The sequence below is a fragment of the Spea bombifrons genome, chromosome 3 (genome assembly GCF_027358695.1).
Source record: "Spea bombifrons isolate aSpeBom1 chromosome 3, aSpeBom1.2.pri, whole genome shotgun sequence".
NCBI classification, from domain to species: Eukaryota; Metazoa; Chordata; class Amphibia; order Anura; family Pelobatidae; genus Spea; species Spea bombifrons.
This window is the reverse complement of record NC_071089.1, coordinates 25017925-25036404: the sequence shown is the minus strand read 5'-3', so window position 1 is coordinate 25036404 and position 18480 is coordinate 25017925. Positions and strand designations below refer to the sequence as shown.

General features: G+C 39.0%; 1 protein-coding gene across 1 annotated transcript; it reads left to right on the top strand.

Annotated features, from left to right (window-relative positions):
• The first annotated feature begins 222 nt into the window (after positions 1-222).
• On the top strand, positions 223-16893 carry DZANK1 (double zinc ribbon and ankyrin repeat domains 1). The gene is made up of 21 exons (XM_053459858.1): positions 223-359; positions 5522-5645; positions 5727-5880; positions 6647-6764; positions 7395-7491; positions 8160-8284; positions 8691-8776; positions 9008-9125; positions 9492-9605; positions 10147-10239; positions 10595-10717; positions 10818-10985; positions 11609-11828; positions 12201-12304; positions 13060-13134; positions 13783-13882; positions 14473-14573; positions 15058-15138; positions 15431-15558; positions 15983-16057; positions 16634-16893. The coding sequence occupies exons 2-21, from the start codon at positions 5537-5539 to the stop codon at positions 16797-16799; spliced, it is 2355 nt and encodes a 784-aa protein (XP_053315833.1). The 5' UTR covers positions 223-359; positions 5522-5536; the 3' UTR covers positions 16800-16893.
• Positions 16894-18480: the final 1587 nt, after the last annotated feature.

Here is an 18480-nt window from a genome sequence, read left to right as displayed (position 1 = left end):
AATATTACGATAACCGTGTGCCTATGTTAATTTTATTCTTTTTCATTTTTTGTCGATTTAATCCTGATCTTTAAAGATTGTGCCCAAAGCTAAAATGACGGCTCTGTCCCAGACCTCCGCGACAGCTTAGTACGTCATCATGCAGGAACGAATCCAGCTTTGGCAGACGAGAGTAGAAACTGGGCGGACCCTTCTAGGCATCTTTGGTTGCCAGGCAACAGTCTTCGGGCTCTGCAAGGGTTTTGTTGCTTCCAGGCTTCTGGGTTTTAGCAGGAAGGCGTCTGTAGTAACGAAACGTAGCAAGAACCGGTCCGCGATCAGCTGGCTATTTTCCGCGTTCAAGTTCGCTTTCCAAGCAGGTAATAAAGATCAGCGTGTCTTCCATTTCCAGCTTTTTGTATGGAGTTGGGTGGCGACCAGGGGGGTTGGCTTGTGTAGCTGGCTGGGTGGCATTTGCCCTTTGGGCTGTTGTGATTTGAAGATTTTTGGGTCACTACTTTGAGAAATGTTCCATGTAATTCCTTAAACAGAGTAGAGCAATTGTGGGATTATCTCAGGGCCCCCTTTTAATATGTTTAATAAGGGAACCCCTATTGATGAATGTACCGGTATATTGGACAGGAGTGGAGGGGGTTATGTATAAAAGTGTCGCAATAGGAAAGGAACACATTAGTTATGAAGAAAGTTGAGTTTGTTTGCATTCGGAAAAAAGATGTCACACGATACAATATCACTATACAAAGATTTATATATATATATATATATATATATATATATATATATATATATATATATATATATATATATCTAGTAATACCAGCCGCTCTCTGATGACCTGTACAAACAACAAGAGGTCATCCATTCAAACTCAAAAGGAATTTTCACTTAAAGCAGCGAAAAGGGTTCTTTACAGTAAGAACAGTAAAGGTGTGGAATTCACAATCCACAGACATTGTGCTGTCAAATTTGATAGATGCCTTTAAAAATGGACTTTTTTAGCAAAAGAATATACAGGGATATAATTGTCTTATAAGAGCAGGATTAGTTATTGATTATGGATCCTGCGAGATATCATTTGGAGTGAAGAAGCCACGCTTACCCTTTTGAGGCAGAATTGGAAATCACTTCAATGGAGGGTTTTTCCCCCTTCTTCTGGATCAACAGCGAGCTTGAACTTGATGGATCAGAACATGATAGCATCTTGATATGTAGAAATGGTTAAATTCCAAATTGCTAGCCATCGTGCACACCTCTGTGGATGTGATACCCCACTGCATATATGGTGTTTAGTTAATATTTATACATGGGATGCTCCACATTTTACCGAGGGATTGTGCATCCTGCTGATCTAAGTGGGCGGCCGTACCGACGTCAGTGGGCGTTTGGGCTGACATCACTGGAAACACCCAAATTTAGGCTAGGTTTCCACGTGGGTTTTTTTTTTGCATAAACGCCCATAATAATGCCAATTCAGCCACACGGCTATTAGTGAAAAACGCTGCGGCCAGATGTTAGCTGATCTTCAATAGGAAATCGCACAATGCCATATCCACTTGGCGTTTTACTGTTTGCCGTTTTTTCAGTCCTCTTTGGCGTTTTTCTGCTTTTTTGGGCTCTGTGGCAGTTTTTCAAAATCGCAGCATGTTGACACTCTGGCGTTTTTTGCAAGGAAATCTTGGCGTTTTTCTCCAATAGAAGTCTATGGGACAGATAAAAAACGCCATGAAAAAGCCATGTGGGTTTTGCCTTGGCGTTTTTTATGGTGTTTTTTTCCACAGTTACAATGCAGAGGATGGACCCAGTATCTGTGTGTCCTACGAGAAATAGGCTGGAAACAAACAGTTTCACACAAAACAAAGTTCATATTGACTTTTACACCATTTGGATCAAACATGCCATTACAAACAAACCAACTGGATCCTGCGTGCCAAAAGCAACAACAAACAATTTGCACCATCATTTGGGGCCAATCTTCCTAGAGGAGCAGATATTCGGAATAAAGCATGTCTTACAAACCACAGAAAAGAGACAAAAGGGTTCGCCGGGGCGTTTAAGTAGAACTCTACCAAGAAAATGACATCAGGAGGGGGCAGATACTTGCCATTTATCCTAATCCCTTTTAGCTGGGTCACAATTCTAATGTGTAAAGGCTGGAAAAACTGCCTAAGGTCAAAAAAGCAATTTCCACAGAAAGGCTAAAACGCCAGAAAAAAACTCTTGGTTTTCTTGGCGTTTTTCCTGGCGTTTTTCATCAAGAAAATAACGCAGGACAAAAACCCAAGTGGAAACCTAGCCTTAAAGGGGAAATGGGCGGGGAGTGGGGCATGTCAGGACCTCGCTTCCGCGACCCCTAGGATCTGGGTGTTGGACCGGGGAAGCGTCGCTTCTCCCAGGGTACTCCGGGCCAAACCCTGAGAGTTCCCAAGTATGGTGAGCGGTAAGCAGTGGCCCTGCTGGACCTGGTAGAGGAGCCCTGCTAACTCATTCCTCGGAGCTCTCCTACCCAATGGACCACATCAAGTAATACAGGCCTGGGGTAACACTGAGAAATTAGCAAGAGCGTCCTACTGGTTTCCATGGAGATTGCTTCACATTTAGAACTTTGTCTCGCAATTGCTGTTTAAAAAAAGGATACATTGAGTACATTGTCTGTCAGTTGTATTCTGGACCACTGTATTACTGCACTATTGCTTATTTATCATGATCGTCTTGTTATTCTGCAACGTTTTGCCATTGTAACGCCTAATTAAATACGTCAGCCATTTGGGTCGAGTGGCAACCCCTCAAACAAGTAATTGTTTCCCTATACTGATCAAGGGTATCAATAAAGTATGCTCTAGTAATGGTATAATAGGGCAGGGTTAGGGTCTAAACATGAACACATATATATATATATATATATATATATATATATATATATAATACATACACCACTGTTCAAAGGTTAGGGATCATTTAGAAATGTCCTTGTTTTAAAAAGAAATTAAATTGTGTCCATTAAAATAACATCAAATGGATCAGAAATACAGCGCAGACGTTGTTAATGTCTACTGCTGTAGCTGGAAATGGCTTATTTTTAATGGAATATCTTCATAGATGTACAGAGGCCCTTTATCACTCCCATCACTCCTGTGTTCCAATGACACGCTGTGTTCGCTATTCCAAGTTTAAGTTCAAAAGGCTAATTGATTGTTAGAAAACCCTTTTGCAATTCCGTTACACCTAGAAGTGCCCCTGTGCTCCATTTGGTCTCTGGGTTGCTGGTTCTGGACACATTCACAAGAAACTATAACAGGATCAATTATTGATTGTAATAATACGTTTAATGTAATTAAGGCATGTAATAATTAATTGTGAAAAACACTTTACAAAAAGATCAGGTGTTTTATTCAATTTTAGTGGTGCAAGAAGTAAAACACTAATACGTATAAAACCACTTTATTAAGAACGCAATCAAACTTGCAGTTTACATACATAAAAAAAAAAAAAAAATCGGTATAAATTTATAATTATTTACTATTTTGCTGCTCAATGAGCTGAATGTAAGTTACACTAGTAAGTTAATGTAGTTTACACTATAGAAGACTCCATAGAATGCTGTTCCTTGGGCGCCGCGTATCTTCATAGGATATAATCCGGCATATCCGGAAGCAGAAAGCACGGCGGCTGAGAAAATATATCATAGTATTCATAGTATACAGATTATCATTTTAATTAAACTTTGTCTAGATTAATGCATTTGAGGATGACTTACACCTTATAACCATACCTGGGAACGTCTGGGCTCCAGCTACCCGGAGACTTCCCTTGTGGGACGCGGCCGGGACTGCACAATGGCATCAGTGGGTGGTCGCGTGACGTCGATGGGAGTCACCACTGATATCGGGGGAGTTCCCGACGGCAGCGGGAAACACCCCCATTTAAAGGGAAAATGGGCGGGGAGCGGGGTGTCAAGACCCCGCTCCAGCGACCCAGGAGAATTTGGGTCTTGGCCCAGAGAAGCGGTGCTTCACCTGGCAATCTCCTGGTCAAACCCAGTACCAAAAGTATGCTAGGTTTACATGTTTTCTGCAGCCTCTGAGTGCCAGTCTCCAGGCAGGCTATTTGTGTATTGTAGTCAAGGACAGGCTTGGATCCTCAAGCTCTGTTAATAAGGCTTACTCATAGAAAACATCCTATTGTTAAGTACATAACATTTCATATTCCTCCATATTTGTGTTTCTCGCTGACACAATTCTCCAAGGAGATAGTTTGTGGCTTTCTTTGCTTTGCAGCTTGCTGAGCGCAGTATTTTATCAATGTAAGTGTGCCATCTGGTCACTAACGTAGAGTGCACATTTTATTCTGTATACAGCGTGACCGCGGCATTCTTTCGATAAACGATAAAAAAAAATGTACCCTACAGGACTGCAATGATTTTAGTGCATTATCACAATACTGTATACAAGTCCCATAAATATTACCACCCTATTATTTAATGGGGCATTACTGAGTACGCCATTGATTTATTACGACCATCAAATTGTCTGCTGTTTGTCCTTACAAATATCTTGGTTTGGGTCTAGATCCCAACCTCTTATTTATTCTAAACATTGGCAAAATATCCAGCAAATTCTATCCCAGTGTGCAAAAAGTGTGCAGAAAGTCTTACTTCAGTCTCCTAGCAAGAAAATGGAAAGTGCAACTATCTGTAGCACCTGAACCACAAATCAACCTTCGTAAACTGAGTAGTTTATACAACTCTATTCTGTGAATACAGTACCCATCAATGCGATGTGCCAAAAGATCTTACCTGGCTTTGCCTTGAATCCAGACGTCTTTAAGTTTACTGTACCACCACTTGTCTGGGAAAGTACCACCATATCTAAGCAGCATGCTCCCTCTAGTTCTCCATACCTCCTACAATCTCCGGTCAGCGTATTCATGGTTCCACGCTGCATGGAGGAAGCAGGTCGAGCCGCCTTCTCCTACAGAGCTTCTCAAGTATGGAATAACCTTTGAGAAACCACCAAATCTTTCTCCAGTTTAGTATCCCTGAAAATGCCTGCCTTGTGGTATTTAGCATCAAAATACTAATATATTAACCATTAATATTATTTTTATTTTACACCATTTGTGTTTTTTCTGGTAAAACATTTTCTAAATAAGTAAAGGTTCACCTTTGGTTTCAGACACATAATATGACCTTTTGGTTCTGGAAAGTATTCTAAACACATATCTTCTAGTTTACCCAATTTATAGAGAACTAAAGGTATTCTAGGCTACCATACGTTACAGCATTAAGCATATGTGTTAGTGCTGTCAACCTGTGTTAAAGGGTAAAACATTGACTTTTTTCTCACCTCAGGGCATCTAATCCATAGAGATTCACATTATTTTTTTCCATTTACATGATCTGGGCTGTTCTGATGAACCTCATTTCATCTAAAAAGTGATGAAGCTTTAATGCACAAGCGTTTTAATTAATATTAGTATTACATTTGCGAACATCTACCATTTTTTGGTCTTTTTTTTCTCACAGGGCACACTGAGTAGAATGACGGCTGGTTCGATATCAGTACCACAGATTATACCACTTCGTGTTCCACCCCCTGGAAGAAGCAAATATGAGGTAGACACAACTACAGCAATTGAAATTAAGTCAGGTATGAAAGAGAAAACATAGTTCAAATTTCAGGTATTCGCTATGTTTGGTGGTCGCTGACAATTCTAATTTGTATTCGCAGATTCTCCAGATGTGACCATATACTATACATTGGATGGGAGCAAACCAGATGTATTAAGGAAGGTTGGGTTTAGAGAAAATACTACATTGAAATATAGAGGCCCATTTACATTGCCTGATGGAAAAATTACCTTAAAGGCTTTGGCAGTCAGCAAGTAAGTCACTCTTTATTTTTACTTTTTTATTTCATAATAATTTGTTTATTTTCAACACGTAGAATACATTAATGTATTGACCCAATGTAATTTCTTCCAAACATCCCTTTTCTGTGGGACATCCAACATTTGTGGGCTGATTGCCTCAACAGCACAGGCCTATATATTATAGCTCCCAAATGGCCACCTCATCATGCATTGAAGCTAGCTAGCCCTAAAGGACCTGGGGGGGTGGGGCAAAACAGGCAGCCAATCATCCTGTTGGGCGATTAGGCCTATAGCGTCACTGGTCAATGGGATGGTTTAAATGTGGAGCACCAAGATATGACATCATATTCTGAATGAATTGTTAGTCTGTAATTATGAAGGCCAACAAAGTGCAGTTTTTTGATAATGTTGCATTTGAAGCTGTGTGTTTCTGGTGAAGGTACCAGGGCTGGTACCATTCAGACAGGGACATGGCCGGCCGATAGCACAAAGTAAATTCGACAGGCAACATCTTAAGTTGGTAGAATCTTGTTCAAGTAAGGAACATGTGATCAAAAATTGCTTTTTTGAGAAAGAAATGTATCACCATGAAAATCCTTCGAGAAGGATCTTAGGCTAATGGGGGCCCTTAGCAGCTGTTTAATCTTCTTATTTGGCAGCATCACCTCTTGTAAGAAGGCATACATACAGTCACAAACCATGATTAACTGTCACCTAGAGAGATATACAAAGCGTGACGTCTAATACCGAGTATCTCCCATGTCTTGCTGTTCTTCAGAGATGGCAGAGAGAGCGGAACTGTGACAAAAGTGTTCATTGTGGAATATGTGCCGCCGATTATAGATTCATCAGATGAAGACAATGATGAGAACTTCCTCAAGGAGCTGTCCAAGAAGGTAGCGCATACTCACCAAGATTCTTCACTGCACTTTAACTTGTCATACATAAATAGATAATACCAGCACTGTACGTTCAAGGACTAGCGTGCCTACAGAAATAAGAAATCCAGTGACATGGAAACTGTGAGGACAGTGTTCACATTACCAAAGAGCTGGCAGATTATTGTGTTGACTCTATGTCTATACGATACTTCCTGTGGTAGAATCTAGATTGTCAACATTGAGAGGAGGACCTGTGTACAGAGTAGAGCAACCTATTTAAGTAGTCTTAAAGAAAGAAATGAAAAGATGAAGAACTTGGACATTGGGAGAGCTGCTCCTGTCTTTTTTTGAAGCTGGGGGTAGACAGGTCATCCTTATTTCAATGGCAACCTGGACCTGTTTTTTAAAAAAATCTTCCAAAACAGTGATCCATTACACAAATGTCACAAGGCTTCATGCTATTATCAGTTTTATTACTGCGTGTTTTATTCCTTAGATATTTATGTGCATTCTCTAGGACTTTTGCCCTTGTGGGACTGGTTTGGTCACTCTCTGCCTATACTTATATATATTATATCTTTTTCACTTCAAACATCAGCTAAAACACATTTTTCTACCAACTCATGGTCATGTATTTGTCCCTAGGATTTGGGAACAAGCATATCACCTGCAAAACCAAAAATGCAAACTAGACCATCCCAAAGGACGACAGCCTGGGATGAGGCGGCAGAAACCTTTAGAGGTAGAGTCTATTGCTCAGAGGTGAACTGCAAACTAATGCATACTCCTATGTTACTCTATGAAGCATTGTTTTCCAGTTTTTCATAGAATAACATGGACAAGTTCAAGTTTTTAGGTTAAGTTGTTATAGGTTACAGGTTATATATTAAAGTTACAGGACCCTTACGTAGAGCACTATAATTGCCTTACTTTGCCTATTCACTGTGACGGGCTGGTTGAGTTGACACTTTCAAATTAAACACTTAGACCTCCAGATAAGATTATTTTTGGGTATTTTATGATATACAAGGTTCTGTATCTTTTATTCAGGGTTTCCACAAATAAACAAAAGAAAAATCATGTCCTATTCCAGTTTGGAGACAAACTAAACACAGATCTTTCTCTCTAGCACACCGGCCAGCTACACAGTTTCCCGGTTACAAAAATTCAATACATATCTTAAGCAGATTTTTCACCCAGTACCTTCTAGAGGGTCTCTGTACAGATTACTTGGAATGGGCTGGATCCCACCTATTAACCCTATTATGCTGGGAATAAAGTGTGCTCTAACCTGCTACTGACATAGAAAGCCTCACTAACTTAGACACATCACATTAGAACATACACTTTACGCCGGTGGTGTCTGCTCTTAGTAGTATGTTTGGTTTAATATTTTGTGGACATTTTCAGATCCGGACGTAGATGGAAGAACCAGTAATAGGTCTTTTAAGGGCCCACGATTTCTGAACAGCCGCTTGGGAAAGCACAGTACTGCTGAAGAACCAGCGTCGGCTCCACAGACACAGAGGTCTCAGGTATTTTGTGGGAAAGCTTCTGTGTGTTGGCAATCTCATTCTGTCTCAAAACCACTGTCTTTGCTTTCGTGGTTCACTATCACTAACTCTCTTAATAGTGTAGCATAGAGGTGCAAACTTTACATCTTGTTTTCTTATTGTTTAAATTAACTTTGCAAATAATCATATGCTATTTGGATCGTGGCATCTATTTACAAACTCTACTCCCATAGGCAAACTCTATTGGTTAAATTGTCTTTCTAGAGATTATAACACAGACATCTATGTAACAAAATGTGGTAGTAAATGAAATTAGATGAAAATTCTGTCCACTGTAACATTGCTATAGAAACTATAGTTAAAAGCATCTTTAAATGGGACAATAAAGTGCCTTGTCGGTTCACAAACGGTGATCTTGTTATTATAGGTGAATGGATTTACAGAAGCCGCTGTTACAAAGAGTCTAACAAGCACCCAGACCATGAGAATTCAGAGAGAGACGGATTTCCTCAAGTAGGTGTCTTCTGATCGTACGTCACAAACAAACTTCTGGCTGATAGTGATACAAAACATTACTTTAAGGCAGCTGCCCAAGGGAATGAATTCACCAACTGGTTTACGGTCATCAATAATGTTTGATAACATAATAAATTCATTATTTCCCTTATTTAAGTATTTGAACCCTTAATTGTGCTTCCAAAAAAAGTAAGGGAAAAATATTAAAACTGACTTTTTTAATTTTAGGTGTGCTCACTGTTTAGCCCCTCGCCCATCAGACCCATTTGCTCACTTCTGTCAGGACTGTGGTGCCCCTGTCCCACCGATACCCGGACGCCGCCTGCCTCCCCCTGAAGGTGCTCAGGTAAGGACACTTCTTTCTGTCTTTATTATTATTAAATAAAGCAATATGTATTAAAAACCAACCTAGTGTGTATACCGTTGGGAAAGGTATCTTAACTTTCTGTTTCTATGAACCGAACAATTATTCATCCCCAATAAGTTATCACTGATCTATTGTTGTTGTTAATTTTAGGGGTGGGCAAGGAGAAGGGAGAGAACTTCAGGCCAGGAAATGGATTGGATCATCCTGGCTTTGCTACTGAATAGATATGCTTATGAGTTTGGGAGAACAAAACTATTTTGTTTGAATGTCTGTTTCTTTCCATATTGTTGTATATAACTGTAGAATAAGTGTGTAGTGACTGCTGTTTCTGTGTCCGCTGCCCAGATGGGTTTGTGTGTGGAGTGCAAGACCATGGTCCCAATGAACACGCCATTGTGCATTGTGTGTGAAGCTCCATTGATCAACCAGATGCAGCCCCAAGCCAGCATACACTTAAAGGTAAATTACCACTTATAAGAGAATGTTCTGTCCCATCAAAGAGGAAAAAAAATTGGTTATGTTGTATGTGTGTTTGTATATTTTTATTTGTTTACTGCTTGCAAATGTATTCAGCGCTAAACCGTTTCCAGCATACGTACGGCACAGTTATAGCCTGAAATTCAGCCCGGACATTCAAACGTGACATCACTTTAAGACAATTAACCCAATAGTAGCTGGGAAAATGTAATATAGCGTTTCTATATAAAGAGGTCCAAGGGATCATTGGCTCTTGAGATATCCAGGTATCGGTAACAAGATCTGAAAGGATCCAGGCTTCTCCTAGACAGGGTTTATTCACTTTGCAGGGCTAAGAACCGTTTGCATTTACATTTAACTTTACCTGGAAAATGTGGTAATGGTTGTGCTCTTGGGATGCTCTTGACGTTGGGACTCATGGCAAGAGCAATGATTTTTCTGTATATAAAGTCCATCCAAACAGATACTGAGTTTTTGTGCTGATTCTATTCTTTGCTTTAGTAACAAATTTTTTTATTAAAAGGACAAAGCGATCTGTCGATTTTGTGGAACTGGGAATCCAATTAACCTTAAGCACTGCGTGACGTGTGAAGCCAAGCTGCCAACCGCTCAAACGGTACGCATTGGTCTACATATTTTAAATGGTGGTGTCGTTCTAAAATTAAGACCATCTCTTTTTTATAAAAAAAAACTAAGATCTGGAGTGCATAAAGAAAGGAAAACTATATAGTGTAGTATAACTTTAATAATAAAATATTTGTATAATAAAAGTATATTCCCTCTTTTCAAATGAGCTGTACATTGGAGTATTTATTACAAGCCATTTTCAAAATACATTTACCTGGAGGAACTAGTGACCGTTTTATTATTGCATCTTAATGAAGGACGTCTTTGGTGTTTTTCTATTACATTTAGATCTCTTGTTTGAAACATGTGAACTTGACCTGCACATTGTGCTTTTCTTACCGCAGCCCGTTTTTAGTGGCGAGTCTTCACCTCCCTTACCCAACCAGCACGGGAAGATGCAGTCCTGCTCCAAATGTGGCCGAGTCAATCTTGCTGATGCCAGGTTTTGTGACTGGTGTGGGGCAAAGGTACGGCTACCCTTCATAATGCCAGGAGGTGCCAGTACATGGTCATTTACGAACAGCAATGTTGTTTTGTTCCAACCATAATATGTTTTCTATTTTGCAGCCTGGTCCCTCTTTGCATTATCTCACATGCACTAAGTGTAGTGCGAGCAATCATCCTAACGCCCGCTTCTGTATCTCCTGCGGGGTCTATCTAGAGCCTCCGCCGAGATATTCCACCATGAACAGCAAGATGTTAAGCAGCAGAGAGCATCCGGCGTCATTTTCTGGAGTAAGCTGGCTTGTGTGATAATTTATTATAAGTCAGATGACTGTCTTTTAGTTGCATGATGTTGTATAAACATATACACTTGCTGTGAAATTTACTAGTAAAACAGTGATGATCGATAAACCTTGGAGGAGCAGTAAGTTAGACTTTATTCTGATGAAGGCGCCACCGTGGGATGCAGCCATTTGGGACACGCGTGTCCTTGCAAAACCTTTTTTCTTACATTACTTATGATTCCAGAGAGTCTGCATTAAGTCAGTGTTCTGCTTTACCCAATAATCAAGTTACTTTTCCATGTGCCAAAGTATTGTGGGTCATATAGGGGCTTCCATCTGTTACTAAACTTCAACATCCACAAATCATTGCTAGAAACAGCCACTGGCTGCTGGATGCGACAAGTATTTCTTCATCTGTACATGCCTCTCCGAAACAGGTAGAGGTCCCTATTTGGTTCACCGGGCTGCCAAAAGGTCTTGTGGCTTTTTAAACATCAGCTTTTGTGCATATTCCTCATCCGTGAACCCCTAACACTGGAGAAGTACATCTTGATTTTGGCATAATACCAATTCAGCCTCTTGTGATTTGTTTCGTTGTTACTCATTTTGTAATACAATATGTATCACCAGGATGTTGAGAAGCATGCGTCCTGGCAACCTGTAACACTCACGTTGCCTAAAGCTAGACTTGACTCCGAGAAAATGGACAGGGGAACCCAGACCGTTGGATTATTTTACCCTTCTAGCAAGCTGATGGAAAAGAAAGAAATGGAGCTGCTGTCAGAGAGGGACAAGAAAGAGAAGATGAGCGACCGCAAGCCGCTTGTAACAGCCATCAGTCCAGGCAGAGGTGAGGTCAAAGGTCAAATTGGTTAATACCTGGGAGCCGCCATGTCTGGGCTACCTGCAGCTCTCTTTCTTCTGGGTGGCTTTTGTAAAGGGAGAGGATTAGTCAGGCCAGAGAGTTCCTAAGTATGCCATAGAGGCTGATACAGACATGCAAGTTAACAAAATCATATGCAAGATTAGATTGCTTTTAGTTTTTATAAATGGAACATTCTATGCAATGCTAAAAAAACAAAGATTGAACGTTTTACCTTCACATTTTCCATTTCAATAAATGTCCTGGATGTTTTAAGGCAAAGCACGGTTGGGTTCTACGGCAGATAAGATGTAAATAACTACAGATTAAATGAATGGCTGTCAATGCTTTTTTTCCCAGGTTTTTGGAGACAGCAGCTGGATCATATCAGTGCCCACCTTCGCTGCTATACGCAGAACAATTCTGATTTCAAGGCTTTAATCGGACAACCGCGGATGGGTAGGGTAAGGAAAATAACGTAGCATAAAACCAAAGGCACAAATAAGAGAACTTTTTAAGTTGCCTGGGCCTGCTGTCCCTGTCTGATGGAGCTGTTAATACCCACAAGACCATATACACTGTTGCCACTGAGAAGTTTTTCATTGCAATTAAGAAACCAAAATAGGTGTGATAAGTGGTCTCATAAATTCAATTGGATCCCCTAAAGTAAATGTTCTACCATCCCATCAATAAAACTCCTTTCCATTCACCCCGTAGCACTGTATACTATCTACATATAATAATAAAATGTCCTTTTCACTTCTGTTTGTTTCTTTCTTTTTCTTCACACGTTGTCTTTTATCCTGTGGTAAGTCCTGAAGCACAGTTAGGCAATAAGAATGGCCCCTAGTTTTGTTTGTCTGGTTTATGTGAAAGTAAATCAAAGAAAATGTCACGGCAGCTTCATTGTATATGTCACAGAGTGTGGAAATGCTGTCATGTTTAGTTCAGTAATAACTGGGGAAATATGCTATTTTATGCTAAAATATATTGATAAATCTGTGCCTTCACACCCATGACTATCAATCTGTGCTTTTTGATGTTTTCCCAAGTGCTTTGCTAGATTCATTCATAAATCCTATTGTGAGTGTGAAAAGTCACAATGTTGGCTGCAAATTAGAGAGAAATACATCGTGCCAGTAATCTAAACTAAGTCTAATTTTTGATACCCCTTCTGATTACAGTACGAATAAGGCATCCCATGTTTGTTCATTTGTAGATTATATCAGCGACAGTTCATGAAGATGGCTATGAAGTCAGCCTGAGGTTAAATTATGTCTTGGTAACAGACAAGGTCAGTATCATCTACTGGCAAAAGCTGTCAAAGTTAATATTCCCTGATATATATTCTGTTGATGTACAAATCATGATAAGTGGTTTGCATTATAATAACAATGAGAGCACTGCTACTAGCGGCTGTATAATGACTGAAGAGCACTTCTAAAATGTACCACTAGGGGGTGCGGTGGTAACAGTACAGTCAGAGGGGTCACTGCATTACCTATAACTACGGCTTTGTAACAGTTAGGTCTCACACTGCTCGTTTCCAGAAGCTATAAAGCTACAGTTATGCATTCTTTCTAGATTGTAAACGTGTTTCTAAGCTTGGGCACAGCCCGCCTAACTAGTCCTGTCTTGCCCATGATAAAGTCCAGTGGAATATGATTGTGCTATATTGCTCTATACATGCGCTATAGAAATCAGTATTTAGTAGGCATTGTGCAATAGCGCATAGAAACTTATACAGTGACTTATTATATTAACCCCTTGTACAGGCTCAAAATGCATTGTTTTCAATGGGTTTAGAGACCTTAAGGGGTTAATAGTTGGAGGTCACTTTTTGATGCATCTGTGTGATATTGGAAACCTTTATCGCTTGGTGCATACAATGTAGGTATGTCTAGTAATGGAGTAACCGAGTACCCATCTCTCATTTCTTCAGAATGTCCTCACTGGAAAGCCTATGAAATTATCTAACAATCACTTCTTGAGCTCGGTGACAGAAGGCAGAGATGATCTTGACGATACCCAGTCCAGCATAGGTGAGAGTCACATGAGAGAACATATAATCCAATATAATCCAAAGAGAAAGCTCTGACACCGCAGTTGGATCAGGGCTTTTACTCCTCAAATCTGGATGTTTCATATAGAATGACAATTTTCTAGTTCCGGAAACTCTGGCCGCATTATGCAAACTTTTCTCTCCATGGAGATCGGGGCTTTTTCTTGCCGAGGTTTTTTTTTGTTTAATTAAAACCTTTACATTTATTTGTCAATACCATTAAAATAAGCCTTCCCTAAAAATATCAGTGTTTAATAATATTGTTTAACTCTCCAAGGCTTATCCCAATGCAGCAGCTGCCTATTAATGCTCATCGATTACTCGTAGGCTTACTTCAAGCAGTAATAAATGTGAGCTAGTCCTAAAATAGAATACGGCTTTAAGTAGGTGCCGTTAGAATAATAATACTTGAAGTTATGTATGTTGTTAATATTCATGATGTATTTAGAGGTTGATGTCAGTTTGTCGTATGGATAAACAATGAAGTCCCCAAGCCTATTGATAAGGTGCCGGTGACCTTTATAATGTAAAATTATGCAAAAAAAAATAATGATTCCTTCCCTGTTATAGCAAGCGAGGATGGCCAAAGCGCCAGGAGCAATAATACCAGGGTAAGACGGGCCAAGAAGAAGAAGAACCGGAAGCCGCTGCAGAAAGAAGACCGACTTTCTGTATGTAAAACGGAACAAATAAGGACCTGATGAAGGCTAAATTAAAATAAACATTATAAGGCTGTTATGTTTATGCCACTAAATATTCAGAATTTTATAATTGTAAACCATTATCTGTTACACTATACTCTATGTGTATATTAATAATATTCTTCCCCAAACATCTCATCTGCATTTTCCTGAACCTCATAACCCACACAGTGTATGTTTCGAGATGAGTTCATGTTTTTAAAGTTTGAGCCTATATAGAATATGTGTTATTTAATCCAACTGCTATATTAACATCCTCCTCTCATTACCTTAATGCATTTCCCAAGTTTCAGGTTTTTAAATGGTTTAATATAAAAAAAAACCCTGAATGACATAATGTCATCATGAACTGTATGCAGATGTTTCCGTTTAACCTTCTGCAAATGAGCATATTGTATGCAAAGGGTTAACGGAGGGAATGGGTTTCATTACATGACTTTGCTGCTAATCACAGCCTGAAGATCGAAAGCTCCTCAAAGAAGTTGGTCCAAAGGGAGAAGGAGACATTGCGGTTGTAGAAGAGCTCTTAGATGAGGTATGTCTGACCAGATCTACAACAAGGCAAACAGCAAGTGGGTACGGGCAAACGGTTGCCATGCCCAACTCTGCCCCAGTTACCATCACTATGATATAATTATATTACTTCATACACAGGAACATTTGAAATCAATCCCTATTCAAATGAATAAGGGCTGTGATCACTGAGTACACTCCATAAACTAAGACATGGATTTCTTTATTTTATAATATTATTATTATTTATTTTACATATTGTTAAAAGGCACATAAAAAGTGGTGATGTTTCTGTTAATTATCTGTGTTTGCAGGGAGCTGATCCTAATTGTACGAATAACGAAGAGCGTCCCGTCCTGACAGTGGCTGTTCTTAACAGGCATCACAAAGTAATCCCAGTCCTAGTACAGAAAGGGGCTGATATCGACCACCAGTCTGGGCCGTAAGTAATCTCAGCAGCGCTGGAAGTTTTGTTTCGGCTACTGCTTTTTACTGCAAATACACCTTTTCTACCTTTAAAGGGGCATCCATCGATCCATCATGCGTTCTACCTTTCGGCGACTATTAGTGTATGCAGGATGGCCGAGGCAGTCAGAGAATCCAAAGCATGTTATTGAGTTCCCATGTTTCTGTTTATGATTAAAGTTTGGATTCCTAGATAAGTAACTGGGTCAATATGTCTTCTTATCAGCTGTGGTCTATTCACTTTTCTTCTCAGTGAGGGTATATATTGTACAGCGCTACGGAATTTGATGGCGCTATATAAAACAATAAATAATAATAATGATTTTCTATTTATGTTTTGGGGATTCTTTCTTAAGTGTGACAAGACGTGCGATTGTGTTTCTGATTTAATTGTCTGACAGGCACAATAACACTGCACTACACGAGGCCGTCACGCTTGGCTTGGAAGGCAAGAAATGTACCGAAGTGCTTCTGGGGTAAGGAGAACTATCTGTACGATCGTGTGTGTGCGATCATATAAAACACTGTTTCCTTCCATGTATGAAAGCATACATAACAATTCATGTTGCTGATAATCAGAATAGTTTTTGTTTACCTTTTGTGGCTTGGAATCTGATCTGATCCATGCTTTATTTTAATTTTATAATGAAATTTAAAAATATATATATATAAATAAATAAAAGGAATCTTGGCCCGTTAGTCTTTGTACAAATGTATTATCTGTCAATGCAGCCGGTACTAACCACAATCCCTCGTTTAAAATAGTGTTTGTGATTGAGAAGCTACTATTCATGACCTTTCATAAACTGTCAAGGGCCCAAAGAAGTTTATTTACTAACGTGTGGCTATTCCAAATGGGCAATAAGGCATCCTCAAATGAATCGTAGCGATTAAGACCAGCAGCTCCAAGCTTCCTCTATTAAAGGCTCCGTTGAGTTGTCGATGATACAAGTGCAGAGTGCGATTAACGATCCATGGCTTTACTACGATTCTGCCAAATTTAGTTAACAAGATAAAATTTTTATTAATTATGTGTTTTTTTTTCTGTTCAGATGCAATGCAAGTATAAAAAAGAAAAATGACAAAGGGATGACTGCGCATGATCTGGCCATGAAGAGCGGAAGCGATCAGATTGCTGCACTTTTCGCCTCTAGACTTGGACGAGGCATGCTGGACAAACTAACAAAGCCCAACAACATCAGCCTGGATGTCTTCTGATCGGAAATGGTTATTGTTTATTATATTTTATTTTAGATCTGTCACATTTAATTCAAAAGCTGTAAACTTCTATAATATTGGTAGTTGATTTTAAAAAATATATAAAAAAATTTAAATAAAATTCATACACTTGGAAACAAGACATAATCTGTTCTTAAAGTGGACCAGTTTATATAAAAAAAAGTTTTTGTTTTTGTTTTGTTTTTTGCCAATCGCACAAAGATATTGATAGACGTGAACAGAGCAGACAGTGAGGAGAGAGGGTGTCAGACACAAGAGACAGGTAATCCGAGAATAAGTGCTATTAAAGATTACAAATGATTCACGCAGTGCTCTAAATACAGAGACGGGTAATAGAAGAAATGGTATGTAAAATTACAGCCAATGCTGTGTTCTAAACACAGGAGACAAGCTGTTATGAATAGCTTTGAGCTTTAGTGATACTCTGTTCTAAACACAAGAGAGCGATGTTAGTTCAAGTGTTTTATCATAACATATCTTAACGACTGCTGCTGTATCTAAAACAAGTGTCAACAAAACGTATAAATGGTTATTTATGATCTGTTAACGGGTAATTGTGGGCATTTTTAAATAAAATGATTTTGATTTTGCATTCTCGAATTATTTGGGCCCCAGTCCTATCATCCCCATATTGGCCAAACATATGATTATTCATTAGTATGTTTGAAAAAATAAAACATGCCAAATTGTATGTACTTCAGTAACCGTGTTGCATGATGTGACAGTGAAACATAATAGCTGGGATCTCCTCATTTGCATATTGGGGTGTACATATTGCAGTGATGTTATAAAAAAAAAAAAGCCACTCAAGTGTGTTGAATAGACAAGGGCCCTTTTAAGTGACAACTTTTGCAATTAAAAGGAAACAACAAAAAGTGCATTGATGAAAAAAGATGGATTAGCTGACCCTAAATTTCCAGTCAGTGACCCGTATCGGGTCACTTCCTAACGCTTGATGAAGGGAAACCAATAGATGCCTGGGAAAGCCCGTTAATTGATGTTTGGAGATAAAAGCTCAGGTCCTGATCAGGTTACCCACTGTAAAGGTGTATATATATATATATATATATATATATATATATATATATGTGTATATATATATTATTGTCCCCTAATTTGCTATATTGGTGCTACTTGTTTATTAAATGCTTTTTTAACTTTAGATATATTTATAAAAATATATTTAATCCAATAGAATATAGCATTACAGTTTAAGAATATCATATAAACACTACAGCAGGTTCAGGCTGTGCGTTTGAGATTTATTTATTTCATTAAAACTACTACATGTTGATGTTTTAAAGACACGAACATTCACCATAAACTATAGATCCAGGTCCTGTAGACAGCATATTCAAAATCCGTGCCGATTTAGAGATTGAGGTACTGCTGAGGCACGTCATTTACATAAAATCATGATATTTAATATTTTACATGGTAACAGTTAAAGGCTGTTTTTCTTCAACTGTTTGCAATCATTATCTTCCAACAAATCTTTGAAATGCTGCTTGTTTTCCATGCTGCTGCCTCGGGACATCAGTCAAGCAACACAGAATCCAAGACTGATTTTTGTAAAGTTACAAAACAAATTAAAGAAATGGACCAACTTAAGTTCATTTTGGATCATCACTTAATTATAATTGTATTTCCCACCCAGGTC